At 39.7% G+C, this 20,303-nt stretch overlaps 1 protein-coding gene across 1 annotated transcript in view; it reads right to left on the reverse strand.

Moving 5' to 3' along the window:
* The window catches only part of LGI1 (leucine rich glioma inactivated 1), a 28,529-nt gene that overhangs the window by 5,173 nt on the left and 3,053 nt on the right, over positions 1-20,303 (reverse strand). Inside the window, exons 2-5 of the mRNA XM_083866953.1 lie at positions 6,672-7,119; positions 6,207-6,278; positions 2,371-2,442; positions 2,196-2,267 (exon numbers count right to left, since the gene is read on the reverse strand). Coding sequence (XP_083723079.1) covers positions 2,196-2,267; positions 2,371-2,442; positions 6,207-6,278; positions 6,672-6,862 — 407 coding nt within the window. The 5' untranslated portion in view covers positions 6,863-7,119. The remainder of the gene's footprint in view (positions 1-2,195; positions 2,268-2,370; positions 2,443-6,206; positions 6,279-6,671; positions 7,120-20,303) is intronic.

The raw sequence follows: 20,303 nt of genomic DNA on the forward strand, positions 1-20,303 counted from the left end.
TGATTCTTTTTAATATATTTTATCTACACAAGTACTCTCTTGTTTCTTAAATGAAAAGGGCCTCGGGGTGCCAAATGATCATTCTTAATGTGTATGTGCAATTTTCCCCAAAAGCTGGGGAGTGGTTCTTCAAGCAGATTAAACTAATGGTGCCTTTGCAGTTATTTTCCACAAATTTCTCATTGTTTTTGTGAATACTGCTCCATGGAAAATAGCAGCATGATGCACAAATCTATGTCCCAAAAATGTGCATGAAATGGCAGTTGTGCCTCAAATGTGCTTCTGTCTTTTGCATGTTTTCTCTTGGGAAACTCTGAAGCATCCCCAGAAATCAATGTAACAGGCAAGACAAGATGTTCGCCTTAGACTATATGCTCTGTGGAGAAGAAACTGTGCCTTCCTCTGTTTTAGAAAAGCAATTTGTTCACTGGCAGCAGCAGCTACTAAATAAGTAAATGAGTATGATAAATAATGTACTGGACCCATTTGTGAATATAAAGCTATTCATGTGCGCAAATATTTTGAAGATAGGGTCCCAGTTACCAGCCTTATCCAGCTATCTTTTTTTTTTTTTTCTAACAACAGTATAATTCTGCCTGTACCTCTAAAACAGATTGTTATGGGATGTGCACAGCCTTTTTATGTACCTCTTTCCCTCTCTCTCTTTCCTCTTCCTCAGACCTAGAGCCATTCCGTAAGTAACTTTATCTGTACGAGTAGTCACAGTAGCCTTGGTTTCAGCCAGCTGTAAATCTTGTCCTGACCAAAAGGGAAGGCATAAAGCGTTTTATGGTACATTTACTAGGTGGTGAAGATATGGTGAATTGCAATTCAACTATTATACTTATGCATTAACGGTTTAAAATAGAACCTTTGCTTTCTCTCCTCTGTCAAAATATATGAAAGAAAAAGTTAAATGACCCTGTTACAAAACCTTCTTGGTGGTTTTATCATGTTAAGGCCAAAAGGTCAGAATCCACTCCCCTGCCTATGACATGCACATGACATGCTTCAGAATGCAGATGTGCTCATAACTGTGTATAAACCCATGTCAGACACACTACAGACGTTTTAGCCTCATTTCTTTTCCTTTTCTTTTTTTGCCTTTTTTTTCTGTTTTCTTACAGTGTGTATTTTGTTTTTTAAAAAACTTATTCCTAATTAAATTAAATTATTGCTAAAAGATAAACTTCCTGTAAGATAAGAGACAAAAGCCTGTACAAAAACTGTCTCCCTAGCTCAGAGACAAGGAAGCTACTCTTGTTTGCAGTGAAATGTTGCAGGTATTTGTTGCCAATGTGTGTCTCACCTGCTGAGCACAGTGTGAGAAATGCTCCTGCTGGTGAGGCCATGGGGAGCATTGCTCCTACAGCACATTGACATCCAGAGTGCCTTGGACTAATTTCCCCTCCCAGCTAATGCAGCAAGGGGCTGCAGCAGGTCAGAGGGCAAGAGCTGGCTGTTTCCAAGATAGCCGAAGGGCTGAGTGGCTCACCAGGAATGGTAAGCAGATCCCAGTGCCAGTGTGACAGATCCTGACTGTGGGAAGCTCCTGCTTGCATGCAGGAGAGGACAGGGTGAAGAGTAGGGTAGGTGCAGAAGGGAAGAAGTAGATCAGTGAGTCATAAAAAATACATCTTGTTGCAAGTCTACTATTTAAAATTCTGGGTAGGAATTTTCAAGTTTGATTTTGCCAAATTCTTCTGTATAGTATTACTGTCTTAAGTGGACACAGGCACAGACAGTGATGGCCTGTCCCAAGAATGGCTGTAATATTCTCCTGGATCCATGTCAGACTGGGGTACCTGGGAAGAGGTGTACGTCCATCCCTCAGCCTCTCACATTCCTAACCACAGCTCCCACCTTCCTCCTTTCCAAGTCCCAAACTGGGACTCACCTCATCAGTGCCAAGATTCCTAATTCACACTTCTCCCTGCTCCTACATGCTCAGCTGGAAATCCCCTGTGCTCCAAGCAGAGAAAGTCAGGGAACTACTGCCAAACATGAACTGCTTGGAACCTGTTTGTGTCTTTGCCTTCTACACATACCACAGTTTGGAAGCCTTTGGTGGAAACACAAAGATTAACATTCTAATTAAATTATTATTAATACCACTTACATATCCATGAACAATTATATATGAGAATCAGAAATTAAACATATTAAAACATATTAAGTATACCAAGTTTACTTACAGGTGAATTAAAGATTTCAGTCCTCTGAATGTATTTCTTGAAATTGACTTAATGTTGTTGTTCTCTATGAACCTGTAATGGGTCATAAAGGGGTTCTGGTCAAAGCACTGCCTGTAACTTGGAAGCCCACCCACTCTACTTAATAATTTCAGGAAATGTACTTCTGTCCACTCACAAATACTCTAGATGAGGAAGGCCCATGAAAGCATCATCACTAATAACATCAAAAGTATTGGACGTAAACAACCTGCATAAAGAAATGCAAAAGAAAAGATGGTTAGGTTATCAGGAGCTTTAGAAAATGGTTCAGCAAGTCATGGTAGGCCAAATTTCCACTGCCTGGTTTCATGGTTTTTTCGGTGCAAGCACTATAGGACTGTAAGGCTGATATATTGCACCATATTGAGGTGCAAAGGGAAGGATTCAACAATTGTCTACTGCAGCCATCTGATTAAATTCCTTTGACTTCTGTGGGATGTTAATGTGGGTTTATCATGCCAGTGAAACAATGGGATTGTACAAGTGCCTCTGGAGATACACTACGACAACAATGAAATCTTCAAGTACTACAGAGGTTTATATTGTCTTGGTTTAAATTGCTGGTTAGCCAGACATCAGGTTGAATTTGCAACACTGACAGGAAGGAAAATCCTTTAACTTTTAAGTTAAACCTCTCAGTGTATTTAACCTGAGGGTACTGAAAGTTACTGGGAAAAAAAAAAAAAGAAAAATCTCTTAAATTCAGTCAGTGTTCAAGTCAGAATTATTTTTAAGACCTCATACCGCTTGGAGATACTCTTGGCGTATGCATCTAACAGTAAAAATACCAGCAACATATTTAATTTTATGTAATTTTGTAAGCATTAAAAGTGGACAAGCATTGATTTTTCCAGCTTTATTTATGCTTATCAGCCATGTTTGCATTTGTCCATTATAATCTAGCCATGGACTGCCACACTTTAATGTGGTGAGACATCATAAAGTACGATGAACTTTACCCCAGTGGAATACTACATGCACATCTATATTTTAATCAATTGACCTGATGGACAAATAGATTCATACTATGGCATCCTTAGACATTCAGGAATGCAAGATTTCCAAGCACTAATGAATCCACTTTATGAGTTAATGTCTTTTTTGACGTTTACATTCAGAATAAATTGCAGGTAATTTATTTTCTCAGTTGGCTGTTGCAGATTGTGCTTTTTCCACTTTCAGTATGTTCCTATATGAAGTATATGAAAAGACACAAGCAGGAAATTCTTCCTTTTTGTCAAAATCAAGGAATACTTCAATTTTAGAGAAAACAAGTATTTTTATAGAATTCTTGGACCAGAAAACCAATTTATTAAATCCCGCAACTAATTTTACTTTTCTGATGTGATTTTATTGGATAATTTTTTTCCTTTTTTGCACTCTATAATTTAGAGAACAGAGTGGTATCTCCTTAAATAGTATTGCTATTTTAGAAATTGCCAGGCTTATAGCATAGGTCTTGCACTTGGTGAGTTCATTTGCCTTCCAACTCATATCTCTCCCCAATGGCTGTATCAGATGCATTTGATGCACAAAGTGTTTTTTCCCCCAGTTTGTCTTCAAACACCATAGTTGCTGCTTCTGGGCATAGAGGCTGAAGGTATGGCACTGTACCTAGGGACTGCAACACTTGGTAGGAACAGTACAGGGCTAGCAAGTACAAATCCTCATACCATGATTACCTCTTCTTTCTGTGAACTTTCATGTCATTAGTTTATAAGGGCACCCTCAGCACATTGCTGATAACACAGAGATAAAAGTGATGAAGATGAGACCTGGGAGGTTTTCTCTACATTTAGGGAACACTCCTGCTGGCACTTCACCGTAGGTGTGTATGTTCTTTGTACTTTTCTTGTCACATGAAGAGCACAGACCATACCATCCATACTACACAAGAAATGGTCTCCTGGACTGAGAGTTACGAGTAGCGTTTAGCTCAAGACCATGATTTTTCCAGAGACCATTGGTGCTACTACATTAAAAATAGTAGTAAATAATAAAAGTGGCAGAATTACACCATATTTAGGAATCTGTGACTGGTGTACTGGAGATATTTAATTACATTTGGACTTTAAAAACATAATGCCAGAGACTATTTCTACATGTATTTATATTATTATAGAAATACATATAAGCTGCTAAATCTTGCTGTTGGATAAATGAAACCTACCAATACAGCTATAATCATGCAAAGCTAAAACCTCCTGTAATGTTTATTTAGCGTAAATTTTCCATATTCTTATTTCCCGTACTATCTTCTGCCAAAGATGAAAATTTTTTCTTTTCCACATACAAACTGCAGTGTTGTCCCCACAGATACAATCCTGCTCCTATGGTCTGTGTTTAAGGAGTCATTTGCCTTAGATCAGCAGCCTGACATTCCAAGGATGGCAAGCAGTTCAACTACCATGTTAAAAATATACCTGGAAAACAGATCAAAGCCCACAGTGGAACAAATCCTGCTTTTCTAGGGTCATAGTTTTTGTTGCAGCATTTATGAGCAGCAGTGTAGAACACGCATCTCATTGTGCAGTAGAAATGGAAATCGTTATCATTACCAAAATGCCATAAGACATTGCCCAAGCCCACTGTGCCAGGCACTATAATAACTCAAAATAAGATGACTGTGTCTGTCCTACTCTACCATGCCCAATTCTGCCTGCTTTGCAGTGGGATTGCTAAGTGTAGGTGGTGGTGTATCGTAGCCAAGAGAGATGATGTCCTACTCACTCTCTTCAGATACAAGCCCCACCAGTGCTGCTGCTTTTTTTTCCCCCTTCTCTTTTGAAAGGTCCATTGTAGAAATTATGTGAAATGTGTCCTTTTTGTGATCTATGACCACCTGGGAAAAGCTTCTCTAGAATAAAGCACGATGGAAAAGCATTTAGGTTTCCATAGTAACTGCATTTACCTATTTACCCTGTATCCAAAATTGTACAGTATGTCTGCACCTCCTTATCAGCTCCACTTGAGGTAGCAGAGTACAGACAGGGTCAGGGCTTCAGCTATCGGTACGCCACCAGTTTAATTTAAGAGCCAGAGAGCTCCAGTAAATCAACATTACACCTCTGACCACATCCAGAGTGCACGGGAAGTCGGTTTGGGACAGACATCCGATTTGGGTTTTGATCACACTGGGAAGTCTGCCTTGCCGGATTTCTGAGACAAATCTGGGTGTGTGTCAGGCTGGCAGCACATCCACTATAAACAGTTCAGGTTACACCCCCTCTACCTCTCTATAGCTCACAATTATATAATCGTATGCCCACATTTCTAGGAAAGCCTGTGAGCCTGTAAAAACCCTATGCTGAAATGCAGCTAATAGTTAAACATCCCCAAAAAATATCTTTCTGTGTATACCTCATCACAGTACTTGGTTTTGAAATAATTACTTCAGTCTTTAATTGGAAGAAAATCGTCATTACTTTTAAGACCATGAAATAACAAACAGGGTCAAATCCAGGTACTAGGAAGGCAAAACTCGCACTGAAGTGACTAAACTTCCACAGAAGTCAATGGCAATTTTGCATGGAAAAGGACTTCAGGACCTGTCCCACTGCAGTGACGGGCCTGATCTCAGGGGTTCTGAGCTCACAGTCCATGGGAGTTGCAAATGGACAGCTTTACACTGGGATCAGGTCCCAGGAATGCAGAAAATAAACAAGAATAGTTGTTGCAATACTTAAGTCCTTACTGTAATGTTAATTAAAGTATAATGAAGATAACATGCATTCTGTCACCAAAAGCTTCAGCATGTCAGCATTCAAAGTAATACTGACAACAGCCTTGCAAAATACTATGTAAAAATTAAACATGCACTATCTTTCAAATGGCTAAAAAGTCTTGTATTTTATGATCTCATAAATCCTCTGCTGCTGTTTCTTATAAAATTAATACTAAGACCCATTCTGAAATATTTATGAAGACATATACATTTCATAACAAAAAATGTATCATTTAAATATTTCTCACAGAAGCTGCAGAGATGGTGTGAGCAAAAAACTCCCTTCTGGGATTTTAGTAAAAGCAGATCTCACAAAGGATCTGTAAAGAAGAAAAAAACAACCATACATTAATGTAGCCTCATATATCCATGATTATAATACTGATCTGGTGATCACAGAGAAATTTATTTATGTAAGTAAAAAAAAATTACCTTCTCCCTCCCCTCCCCACCCAAATATAATGTGACAGATTTCATGTACTATACTAGAAGGTATATAATGAGATGTGTGCACATACACAGACAGACAGACAGATGAAAGAGATATAAAATCAGGATTCAAGGATGCAGCACAATTTTAACACATTAGCTGATGATTCTGAATGCTGGAGGTACTCCCTGCAGCAAGCATCCTTCTGTATGCACTGAAAACACCACACATCCTAGTTCATTTTAAATCATAAATTAAATAACCAAATGCTTACAGCCCTTACAGTGAGATAACATCAGGCGGAACGCTGCGAGGAATAGATCTGGCATTTTCACATAAAGCATTATCTTTGGTACAAGTACACCAGGCAGGACATTTTGGCTTCACTGGTTTCTTCCCTTCAGTCAGCAAAAGCACAGATAAAAGGCATAAGAAATAAGCAATTCTTCTAAAGGGTCTGCTGGCATTTCCCATTCTTTTGATCCGCTCTCGTTCCAGCCAGTTGAAAGAATATCCCAAAACATGAACAGGGTTCTTTATTCAGCCATTGGATGTCTTTCTCTAAGTCCAGGTCAATATTTGTCTCTGCTTTCCCAACCCTTTTCTTTCTCTTTCACTCTGTTTTTGTAGATAGAAACCTGCAGCTGATCTGTATGTTTCCACTCACTCAGGCAACGTACTGCTCAGAGAAGAACCTGCGAGGTGCTGTAAGATGGGGAAAATCCAACCGGCTGAAGCGAAAAAAAAAAAAAATAGGAAAGAAAAAAAAAAGACTTGCATCACCACAAAAACACTGAGCACAACACAGCATTAGATTGCAAAGTGATGTAACTGAGAAATACACTGCTTTCTGTTTTCACAGGGAGGCCCTTTCCCTGTTTCCAAAAATAGTACAGCATTATGTTTTGCTGGTGGGTGGGTGAGTGGGTGTGGGGTGGAGTGTATGTGTGTGGGGGGAGAAATCAGTCATCTCTTACTGGATCCTACAACCTCATGAACCTTTCAGAATTATGTTTCACATATTGCAAATAGCAGAACTAATGGCAGTATCCACAGGAAAATGAAATAGAATGAAACCATCAAAAGCACTGCTGCAAAAACTGTTAGATTAATTTTTATCCTCGGCCTTTATTGCACATATTTGTACCACTGAAAAACAAACTGCCACACATGGAAAATATTACAATGTATGAGAGAATGCCTTTGACTGTCATTCCTAAACAAAATATTTTCTCATGCAAAATAGACCCCAAATACAGCGCCTTTTTTTTTTTCTTTTTTCTCCCCCTCCCCCCCCCTTTTTTTTTTTTTCCAGAAAAGGAATTCTTATTTGTTGCATGTTTTCTGAGCTGGTTAAATAAAGGCATAGGTGGATCAAGCACAGTTCTATATGGACAACATTAATTTAAAGTTCAAGTTAAAAAATGTATTTTCTTGAAACTGGTTTGATCATTTTAGATGGAAACAAAATTATCATTTAAATACCAGCTGTGTTAAACCCATAGTTAAGAATGGACCTTCTTTGAAGAGTGACAGGATAAGGACAGATCTTGGTGGTAATAATGAACCTTTACAATACTGCCTGGAGGCTGCAATCAAAATGAGTGCTAGGTATGGTATGAGTGCTCTCTCAGATACATCCTCAGCCTGAAGACTTTACAGTAAACTACATTAAATATTTTACAGCACCTAAGTATTATTTTATTAAGAATGGTAAGACAAAACAAACAAATGCCAAATGGCTGGGAAGCCATACCGGATGATGTTTTGTTCAATATGGTATTGCTATTAGACGAATTTTGCAAACCTTAACAGGTCTTAACACTTCCTCGTTGGACTGTTTACATTAGACAGCTCACAAACACTACTGAGGTCAACCCAGTGGTATAAACATTTAATACAGTCAGGCTCACTCTTAGCTCCTTCACACGGATGCTGTGTCCTCACCAGGAGACACCTCATCTCCTGATGAGGAGATCTCTTTTGACTTCTGGTTACCCCTCCTTTGATTTCACATGGCCACCTGACTCTGACCCATTGCTCCTGCTCTACAAGCCACAAAATCCCAAGATCAACATCAGGCCGTGTCTATCTTCCTCAGAAACAATCCCAGCAAGGCCTCAGTGCATATCCAGGTGCCCACCAGGGATTTAATAGGCTATGGGCAGAACAACAGCCTGCAAAACTGCAAGAAATTCAGTCTGTGGATACAAGGCAGGACTCCAGCACTGCTCAGTCCTTGACTGGGTGGTGGCTGAGGTCCACCTCTCTGGGATGAGGGGAGACACCCAGAGCTCACACTGGGTGGTGGGATTGCATCCTCTGAGGGACTGGGTGCAGCCAGAAATGTCCAGGCAGCTTTCAGAGGCAGATGGCCACCTTCAAGGGCCCTGCTGGGAGAGGACAGCACTGCCTGCGCATGAGTTCACTTCCCACCAGGCATCTGAGCCCGTGGAAGGAAGGGCAACTCGTGCTTTCTCAGCTCCCTTGCTCTCTCTGTTGTGCTTTTGTAAAGGTCTTTATTAATTTAAGTGTGGGCCCATGTTTTTGCTCTTAAGAAACACAGGTTACTTTTGAGCCCATTCACCTTCTGTAAGAAAATGGAACAGAATTACAGCAGCCAAGGCACTGAAATCATTATTAAGTAAATGTTGATGCCTTCCCATCCTCCAGTATAAAAGTGACTTCTTGCTCTGGAAATGATCTAATTGTACCTACTGAGAAGGAAGCTGGATTTGTAGGACTTGCTAAGTAGGCTACACCATCTTCTCCCCTCCAAGATGTCCAATGGCACAGACATGGTGAGGTGAGAACAGAAAATTCTCTCTTTTAAAGAGGCCTGTTGTTTGTTTGTTTATTCCTGGCAAAGCTACCCATTGCCATGGCAATATTTTGCCATTGATGGTGAAACCCCGTGTTTCATTTCCTTTGGCTCATTCACTGAAACCCACCATCAATTAATTACCTAGGCTCTTCTCTTTAATTAATACTCCAGCCACAGTGTGAACCTCCTGAAAACTTTGCAGTGTAGTGTTTCCTTCAGTAACAAAAGCACATTCTGCAGCAGAGCAGCAATCTGACTCCAGTTCTGTCCATGCAGAGAACCGCCTGGAAGTTAGTTTTCTATTCCAAACCACATGCCGAAACAATCGCTTTTCCCAAAATTGCAATATTATGAATATTTATAACGGCCCATCAAAAGACAGGCACAGCCACATTTTCCAGGGTCCTTTTCTGCCAAGCTCAGCATCTCATTTCCTGCCATGCGGCAGTTTAAAAACAAAGCGGCGATGGGTTTTGGGTGGCACAGCTCCTCTCGGGGCCGGCGGCACTTGGCTCACCCCGGCCGTGCCATGGCTGTTTGTGCGCGGCCCGGCGGAGCGGGCAGAGCCTGCTGTGCCAGGCCCAGCGCCCGCCCCTGGGCCCCGCTCCCTGCCCGCCTGTTCCAGGTACTGACTACCCACAATGAGACTCGACATTCATTCCTTTCTCTTTCTGACAGGTTCCAGTAGGGGGGATGAGGGAGTTGCGGACGCGCTCCTCGCTCTGCTTCCCATCACTTGGCGTTCTAGCCGAAAAGCCTGGACTGTGCCGTGCCGTGCTGGGAGGGGGCGGCGGCCGGGCGCGTTCCGGGACACGGCAGGGGGAGCCCGGCTGGGGGTGACAGGCCCAGCGCCACCGCTCGGGGACACAGCCCGGGCCCGTCTCCCGGCAACGCGGCGGCTCCGGGCGGGGCCCGCTCCAGCGGCCTGGGCCGGGCAGGGCCGGGGAGAGCCAGGGCCGCCCCTCAGGGCCCCCATCGCCTCACGGCCGTGCCAGCCCTCGTGTGGCGGCGGCAGGAGCCCCTGCCCGAGGGTTCCCTGCAGCAATGTGCCCTCACAGCTCGCTCACCTCTGCGGCGTCCGCCACAGCCACCCGCGCCTGAGGGAGCCATGGTTCCCACGCGGTGGCTCTGCGGGGTGAAACACGAACTGCTGTTTCTTCCAATGTATCCAAATTGTTTGGTAACAACAATTTTTTGATGATAATCAACCATCTAGTAAAAATCTCGGTGCGAGTATGTGACAGTCAAAATTAAAGCTACTTTTGCCTGCTGCCACTAGAGGTGTTCACCAGCCACCAGTGCTTGTGGTTCTTTGGTCACACTTAGCACAACTTCCATGGCTTCATTTCTACAGCAAACATCATCATCATCATCATCATCATTATTATTAATATCTAAGCATACATTTTTAGCACATATTCTCCAATATCTGGTTAAAATATTAAGACTTCCACAAGTAAACCTGTTTGCTAAAAAAATTAGAGGACAGCAAATACAAATGGTCAGAACATAGAACAAAAATTACTTTAAAAATATTTAATATTTTTCAAGGTGTTAACTCCATGCCAATGACTATATTTGCATATTTTCATTAGACTAGAATGTTTTCATTACCAAAAATTTGAATAATCTTGCTGTGATTTCATGCTCATTACATTGCCCTTTGCAGATCTATATCCCGTTACAGTTACCCTTAATTTCATCTTGCTTTTAGAAAACTGTGTTGCCTTTTCTCTGTTCAGGATGAGCTGCCTGCACATACATAGCCTAATCCAAAACCCACTGATGGTGATGATGAGACTTTACTGTGCTTGGTGTTAAGCCCATATTATTACACCACACCGATGGGCAATAGCTCGAATCGCACCCAGTATTCACGGGCCTCCTAAAGAACAAAACATTGTCATTGCTATGTCACCACTGTGTTCGGAGCTGAAGGATTTTGAGATCAAAGACTCCTACAAATACCTCATTTTGAGTCCGAGTTTCTGCTCTCTTGGCTCCACCCTTTTAAGAAATCCTGCAGCAAATGGCAAATTTAAAGCAGCTGAGAATGAGGCTGTGCTTTCAATAAACAAAACTAAGTCTTGTGAATTCTAAACAGTTCTGAAAAGACTACGCTTCCTGGTGGATCTGGCACCAGGAGTCATTGCCAGGAAGAGGCCTTCTGCAGGTTAGGAATAATGAAACTTGAGATACCTTTACAACAGCTCATAGCACAGACAAACTTGGGAATGATCACAACTCTGCCCAAAACTTTTTATTTGGAAAACTCTGCTGTCTTTGCCCTATCCTATCTGTACAGGTTTGTATTATGGCTATCCTTCCTTATTATACCAGTTTCATTAAAAGCAGAACAACCAGGCCAGTCCCCGAGTCAAAAAGCCGAGGAAATGGCTGCTTAACTGCTGCCAGCTTTGGAGGAAAGAAAGACTTGGAGGGTGGTCTCCTTTCCCTTATGTGAAGTGGCCAGTTCACAGTTCACTATGGACTTAGAGCGATCACCTCTGAAGTGAGCTCTCATGGCCAAAATTTCATAGTGATGTACAACACCTGCTCCACTGAGCATATCCTGGTGAATGTGCAGGTGTCTCTGGAACTTCTTTGCTGGTTCAGGTACACCAGAATTTGACCAATGACAAAAATTATGTCAGGAGAGATGTGCTGATCTCAGAATGATCTCTCTTTAAGAAAAACAGATGCACAATATATTTCTTTCAAAGGGAAGCCAGGCAAAATTAATCTATTTCTAGGTTTTATTTTGTTGCAACTAAGAACTTTCAACATCCTTATGATTCTTGATGCTTTATTTGCTTCTAAGCTCTGTTATAAACCAGTGTGTTTTGCAGCACCCAACCCAGCAGCATCACGTTAACTGCTCTCCTGATAACCAGCCACTTTTGTCCAGACCTACACAAACAGTTCTTGCTTTGCTTCTATTGTCTGTGTTTTGCCTTGAAAATGCTAACAATGGATATTTAAAGTTGTGGGGGAAATGAAAGAGCAAACATACAAGCTCTAAGAGCAAACCAGAGCCCAAATCAAAGATGTATGATGCTGTGCTACTTCATGGTTCACAGCAGGAAATGATACCACACCTAATACAGGGGGAAGTGTAAGAAAGGAAACAGTATAAAAGAACACGAGGTCTCCACCTGCTGCAGAAATATGGATTTTTTTTCAATTTTTCAAGACAACTCTCAAAGAAAATTTGCCTGTAGTTTACTCAGGGAAGATTAACTTCTCCCATGTTGGACATGGGGACAGTTCTGAGACAGATGACATGCCCATCCATTTCAGTGGAACTGACATCACACTCATCACCCAGCATACATCCTATGGTAAGATTAAGTGCCTTCTGTATAAATCTCTCAGCAAGAAGTCTTGTTCAAATATGCAAGCTACTTTTTGCCTTTTTTTTTTCCCTACATGGATCTATCAGACATTAAAACCACAATACTAGTGAGAGAATCTATGCTTAGTTTGTATTTGCCAGCTTCTTCAGAGCTGGCATGGTCATTTTTAAGAACATATTTCTGTGCAATGCTTTCCTTAAGAGGATGATTTCTCTCTTCCCAAGTCTTGCAAGTACTATTGATTCTGCTCTCTTCCACAGATCACTGCTAGTGTTTCTGTCCTAATGCTATTCTCTAAACTGGATTAAATAAATTAGCTGGTAAAAGAACCAGAAAACAAATAAAACCCAAAACTAGCCCAAATCTTTCAAACCTACCCTGCCCCTCCACCCTCAAAATTGCCAGAGCCAGAACAAGCAGCTGAGGACAGGAGTGGGCAGAGAGCATTGGTTTCACTGTTAGAGAAAATGCATAGGGAGCTGCACACTTGAGCAGCAGTTTCATGTTACAAATGCTCATATTTAAATGAACCATAGGACAGAACTGGTGACAAAGTTCCTCAGTCTCTACCGAACAGGACAAAATATGAACCTCATAAAACACCCCAGTATTTACCTACCATTCTTTAAAAATTATCATCTAACTGGAGGACAGAAGTTCAACAGGTATATACAAACCGACACTTCGTAATTATCATCTGCACTCTGCCAGCTCCTTGCATTCTTAATTTGCTATTTATTCATAGAAGGTATCCTTCATGCCTACATTCAAAATAGGAGGGATAGAAAATCCAGTCCAGTAATAATTCTGTATACAAAACAAAATGTCCCAGATTTTCTATCATGAGCAAGTGCTTTCTGCAGACCCAAAACAACATACTACTGTCAGTGTAGCTAAATGCCATTTAATTGGCAGCTAGAAAAGTCTGTAATACATTTCTTCATGGAAAAATGTCTGAGCTCTTCCAGTGTGCCAAGATGCTAATTAAAAACAGACGGCATGTTACAAAATCCTTTCCTTGACCTGTGCTATCTTACATGCCCTTCTGTACTTTTTCATGGCACTGGCTCCCTGAAGAATAATTCTAATCTTCATAAACTTGTCTTTGATTTTCCTTGTCATTTTGAAGACAGAAAAGAAGTAACAAAATATTATTTATTTAAATGTACATAGGAAATTTATTTGTTACATGGCAGCGACAACAGGCTTTTGAGGAGAAAGTCTTTACTTGTTAAAAACGGGCTCCTATGTCCTGAATAATTTACAATGGAAGAAATCTTAGCACCACTGAAGTCACTGAAATACTTCAAGCAGAAGCCTTGCTGGAGTGCCATGGACATAATGAACTGCACAATAGGAAGGATGTGCCTCATCAAACACATATTGTTTCATCATTGCTAATTGACATGCTTTACAAAACAGAGATTTGGATCAGCACTGAAACATTCTAACGGGTTGTTGGTGATAGCTCTACAAGTGTATTTTACTGATGTTTTTATTGTTCTCGACAACTCAAGAAATTTGGAAAAATACCTTATTTCAGTAAGAGTTAATCCTTTTTACCTTAAGCAAGTACCAAATCTGCCTGACATCCCACCCCACATTATGGCAGGCATGCTGCCATTGCACAAACCCAGCACAGATTCTCCATTAAGTGAAATACTGCATCAAGCTGAACTCCAAGGTCCCTTTTTCTTACAAACCACATTCACCCTGCAGAGGAGACTTCAGAGTGCTGAAAATTTCATTGCATCTGTTTGCTCATATGCCAATATGCTACATATTTAGTACAGCTTTAAGAAAAGATTTGCTCTTTTGGCTGCTGGCCCTTTCCCTCTGCAGTGGGAGAACAAAACCAACACAACATCTTTATCTAAGAACTGACTGTAGTTTTAAATATAATTTTCATAGCAACAGAGAAATACACATTTTAGTTATGACTGCTCAGAAGCTGAAGGATTGTCCCTACCTTGAACATGGTAACATTCACATTTTCAGTGCAAAATGATTCCTAATTATCACTTTTCTAAAACAATAATCCAAATACTATACAGCTGACTTTCTTTTTGACACCAATCACTTGTAGGCATCTGTAAGGTTCCACTGTTGCTGCTTTGTGATTTGGGCAGAGCCATTAAAACTGGTGGGCCTAATTCCCAGGCTCAATATAACACATCAGTACGAAGTAATAAGCTCCTTCATGAAGCAATATAGCTCCCCAGCTAAATAAATGGCACACAGTACTGATTAAACAAAGGCACATGTGGCCTTTTTTCCCCAAGATTTTTTTTAGAAGCAAATGGATGAATATATAAGAGAAAAAGACAAGGACAAAAAAAACCCAGGTTTGGGAACTCAAGAGAACAGTTAACATCACAGAAACTGAGATGTTGGCTCCCAGGCATGGAAAGGGGGACCTGAGAAATTCACTAGAGAATTTCTTGGAGCAAGTAATGGCTGAAAGGAGCTTGGAATTGCAAATAGTCTCTTGCTGTTCAATTTTCTCTTCACTCAGGGAAATCAAGGCTATACATTCATTGCAAATAAAGACTGGATCAAAGATACCCAATTCCATTAACAATTTATTTTCTTAAACAGAACAATTGGAAATAATGATTTTTTAGATAACTGCTCAGGTCAAAAATAGTAATAATGCTCTACTCTATGTTTCTGACACCCCTGCTTCCCCCTCAGGGAGACAGATATCCCTTCATATGCACATTATATATACACATATATATTAAGATCTCTCTCTCTCAAGAGCTATATATAGCTTCTATTCACAGGCGAGCACCACAACCACTTATTCATTCTTTTCATGCTTTACCTGCTGTTTTCAAGGCTGCCCTGCTGCTAAAAATAGCTTCGCATATTAGAGGAGGGTTGCTATAGATTCAGAATGGGTGATGTTCCAGAGACAGCTAAATCCCTCCTTGCTGAGGATCCGTGTGGATGCATGTGATGGGCATCTGTGGCCAGGGCTGTGATGCCTTTTCAAAAAGACTCTCAGGCTCCAAGGATGGGGTATTTGTGTTGTTCTTAAGGCTGCACTGAACTGCAAATCAATTTAAATCATGGATGTCATTGTAAGTTTAAAGCTTTGATTTTCATACTGTGGTGTTAGATCACAGTACAACAGTACCTTCATATATTAATGAAGCTAATATTCACATATCTTTTTAGCTGGGAGAACAATTTAGTATTCTGTTGTATGGGCATATTTTTCTGCAGGCATTGATGTCTTCAAGTAAGAAAATAACACTGACTCTGTTAAGGCTGAGGTTCAAATAAAAGTTTTACAGGGAAAGAGTGGCATGGATTTACTAAACCAAGATTGATAAAAAACATTAAACCAGATCCTAATATAAATCTAAATAACACAATCCATCTTTTATGAGCAATGTATTAAGAACAGTGTAATGCAGACTTGAGAGAATATTTTATGAAATGCTAAAGGAAATGTTTTTTCACTCAAATCTCACTTCACATCCTGACCCTTATCTTCTATGTGGTTGTTTTGTGTCCATTTAGGAGGGGCAGTCATCTAGATATGTAACTGTTAACATTTTGACTTACCACTTGCAAATTGAATGTGGTTTCAGCAAGTAGCAGGATCTCCCCCAGAGTACAAGATGCAATATTTCCTTTGAGTTGCAGTAGATAACTTTCCTCAGTGTTTTTTTGAGTCTGCCATTTTTACTTTTAGAGTTGTGGATATTGCACAGCTCAGTATTGCTGGCTATAAATATCATAACTTGATATTTGTAACTAAGTTAGACTAATGGTTGCCATTTAGGATAGTTATCTTTCCCACTCCACTTAGGTGCCATGGAATGAATAGAAAGGTTGATAGTATTTCAGTACTTTATGTCTTAATGATATTGGTGATTAAATAACATAAAATTGTATTTAAATTGAAATATAATCCCTATTCTTTCTAAACCCTGGCGATCAGTAGTATACTTTTACTAATAAAAGGCCAGTTCTAGAAGAATGGTTCATGGTATTATTAATTAAATGAGGTCTCACAGCAGTACTCTGTAAGCATGTTCATTAAAAACTGTGAAATAGGAATTTTTAACTGATTCTTCCTACTTCAGTGCTTGGAGCAGCTTTTTCATATCCCTGTATCCTTCAGTTTTCACAGAAGGATCAGTTACTGATCACCTCAACCTGAATCTAACAGCCTCTACTACTTTACTATGCAATCCCACTGAAATAGTAAGGAAAAGTGAGGGTCGATTCTGTCATCATTACATTTTATTATGCTCTTATATCTTAGTTTTTTAAAACCTGACTGTGAGATTCCAAACAACTGACTGCAACACTGTATATTGGAAATAATCTCTGAATTATTTTCATTGCTTAAGGACAACCAGTGGAAAAGACTGTGATGAACTCATCTTACCAGCTCCACAGTACAAGTTTTCATGACTGGCCTTCTGGATTCCTGAGTTAAGAGCTCAACTTCCAAGTTAAGATGAAGCACATCTCTAAAAAACAGGTGTTGTGTGGAAGATATTTGCAAGAATGAGAGTGTACATCTCTATTAACATTACATCTTAGACTTTGAGGCACCTTTCTTTTCCAGGTTCTCTGGAACGCTGGGAACACAAATAGCTTGTAACTGCTTGCATGATTCACATGACAGTGACTTGTCTGTCACCTTTTTATACAGAAGACTTCAGATTCCAGACACTCCCTGTCAATGATCTGTACCTTTCCTCAATTCTCATAAGTGAATATTATGAATATATATACATGGTAGACATTATGCACAAAAATGCATGTCAGGAAAAGAGGGAATGCGTATCTTGTCCACTATAGTTTAAAAATACAATGGACTGTAACTTTGCTCATGTATTTTTTCCCCTTCCAAAAAATCCACTGGGAAACAACATAATTTAAAGAAAATAAGTACATTGCTTCTACACATTACTAGATTTTAACTCTCTAGCTTATTATTTTCCATTTTTTTTCATTTTATATAATAACTCTGATATCAAACTGGAAAAACAAATTTGCCTTTCTCTTGTATTTATGTAATTGGATGCCATCAGTCACTTTCCACCAAAACAGATCTAGCCATAAAAGTAAGATTAGGCATTCTTTGCTCTCTTAGGAAATAGTTCATACTTCAGGGAATTTAAGCATTCTAAAATCTCCTCAAAGGAAAACTGGAATATGGTGGAGGAGTTAACTTCTGTATTCCACTTACTGAAATGCAAGTTGATAAAACTAAGAAGTAGTATTTTGTACATACTCTTAAATTAAATTCCTGATAGGGTGAAGTCACTAGTCAAGTTTATGCATACCTACATGGAAGTGTAATCTTGTAGTGAGCTTTGTTCTGAGCAGAGTTGCCAGACTAAGATCCGCAGACCAAAATCACCTGCCACAAAGCAAATGTGGGACTAGCAGACATGATTAAAGGACACTTGACAGGAGTCTACATAATATACCTCTAGGGGATTTATTTAGTAAAATTCTGTATGTTTTGCAAAAATAAGCCCAAACTTCAGAGATAATAGAGGGAGTCGATTCTAAGATTATTTTTTTTATCAAAGTCTGATTTATTTCCATAACTGAATCAGTTCATCTTTACAGGATCATACTGCTATTATTTACACTATACATCTTAACAAGGACTTGCATAGAACTTAATTTTAATGAAATTTTTTGAAGTACACAGAAGTTTTAGGATCAAGGTTAAGGCTTTGAGTGTTCCCTTAATTACAACAAAAGGAATGAAAGAAGCAATCTAGTTTTCAAGATGATATAAGATTCTTACATAACTCTGTAGTCATAGGCAAGAAAACTAAAATAGATGTTAGCAATTAAAACAGTTATAGTTCTTCTATAGTGTATCTGTGATTCTTTAGCATGTTAAGAGTGGAAGCAATGCGACCATCAAATAAACTGTGGAGCAGGACTTCAACTACTTCAGTCCATGATAATGAAAACTAAGGCTGCTCTTCTATCAACAGCAATAAAAAAGTCTTGTGAATTGTGTATTGAGAGGCCTTATATGCATCATAGGAGGTGGAGCTAAGGGAATAAATAAGGTTATTTAGGCTGTATTTTCTAACTTTGTGGCCTAAACTGGGATTATGTTTACCAAACTGATCAGCTGAAAAAAAGGGTGCAATTTCCACATCTTCGACTTCTTGGGAAACTTTCAGATTAACAGGAAATTTCAACTTTATTTTTAATAAGAGCCTTTAACATTTGTTTTTATCCTAACAGCAGAACAAGCTTAATCTGAATTCGGGATGTGCACTGTTGTCTTCTTCAGTTTTCCATGACTGTTTATTAAACTAATTTCCACACTTTGGTCTCAAAAAAAATGCTCTGTAGACAGACAATAGAAGCAGCACCTTCAGGGCTCTTGGCAGTAAGTAGTTGTGGACATGGCAAAGATTGGTTCACCCTAGAGGTAGAGAAGCCAGGAATAACAAAGGTCCATGGGTCAAATTCTACTTCATATGTCCTTCTAAAATGCCATCATCTGTTGGATCCGCCTTTAGATACACAAATTTTCGAAAGAACTGTTTTCCAAATTGCCTATCATATTGGAAGTCTTCATGTTCTAGAAATTCTGTCTCCACACAATGTATCTGACACTGATATCCAGTGGTGTTAAACAGAAATAATTAAGAGAAAATGTCCGTAGATAACTGGAATTAAGGAAAGTCAATACTCTTATAATAGGATTAGCTATTATATTATTTGCTCTATTTTATCTTATTAACAAGTGAAATGCAATACAATGATTGTGGCTACTTATACAAAGTAGATTTTAGAACAAGGAAACTGGTGATCAATCAGATGCTATTTTTCAAAGACACTTTTCTAACAATGATTATGCACTGAAATGGTAACTGCAACTTCAAAATATAAAAAAACTGCACAGCTGCTCTTGAAATAATGGACATAGCATGGGCTTGTCTATGATTATTTTTTGTAACTGACTCTATACTGGAAATACCTTTAAACACAGAAGTTCTTTTCTTGAGGAAATTACTTTATCAGCCAAACAAATAAAACTGCATTTGCCTTTTAGCACAGCAACATTGACATCTAGTGGCTAGTTAAGATTCATGTTTGATACTCCCTGCATGACAAAAGAGGTGGAACACAGCGTTTATTGAATTTGACAAACCATATGCACTGCCAGCTATCTCCACACAGCCTCTAGATGATTACAGAGTATCATTGTTGTTTAATGACCAGTTTGGAGTGAGCAGTACCTGTGATGGGAACTGGTGAGCATGAGCCACTGCCCCTCATGTATGGCCCCACTGGTTTTCCCTGACTGTCAGGAAGTCCTAAGGTTGGGAATCAGCTGCCTGATTGTCGTGTGTACCTTCCTCAGGGCTTGTTGGGAGGCACAGTGCATCCCTGAAATTGTACACGGCTACAGCTGAAGGAAAAAGAGCTGCGGTTACTGAATGTGATGTTACTGGCAAATGTGAATGTCCATTTTTAGCTTTACTTGCTTTTTCTACAAATTACTAGGGGGCTTCAAATAGGAGATGAAAATCAGGAACATGACAGATGCCAAAGTACTGTTCGTACAATGAAGACACACAAATAAATGATTTGGCAACTTACTTCACAGACATGTAGGAGATAGGAAGGTGCCAATATCAAATCGCATTAGAAACTGATTTCCTCATTTGTCAACAAAAGAACTGACTTAATGGAGAAAGAGGAAAGATTGAACAGACCAAAT

This window comes from Zosterops lateralis (assembly GCF_965231275.1).
Source record: "Zosterops lateralis genome assembly, chromosome: 8".
Taxonomy (NCBI): domain Eukaryota; kingdom Metazoa; phylum Chordata; class Aves; order Passeriformes; family Zosteropidae; genus Zosterops; species Zosterops lateralis.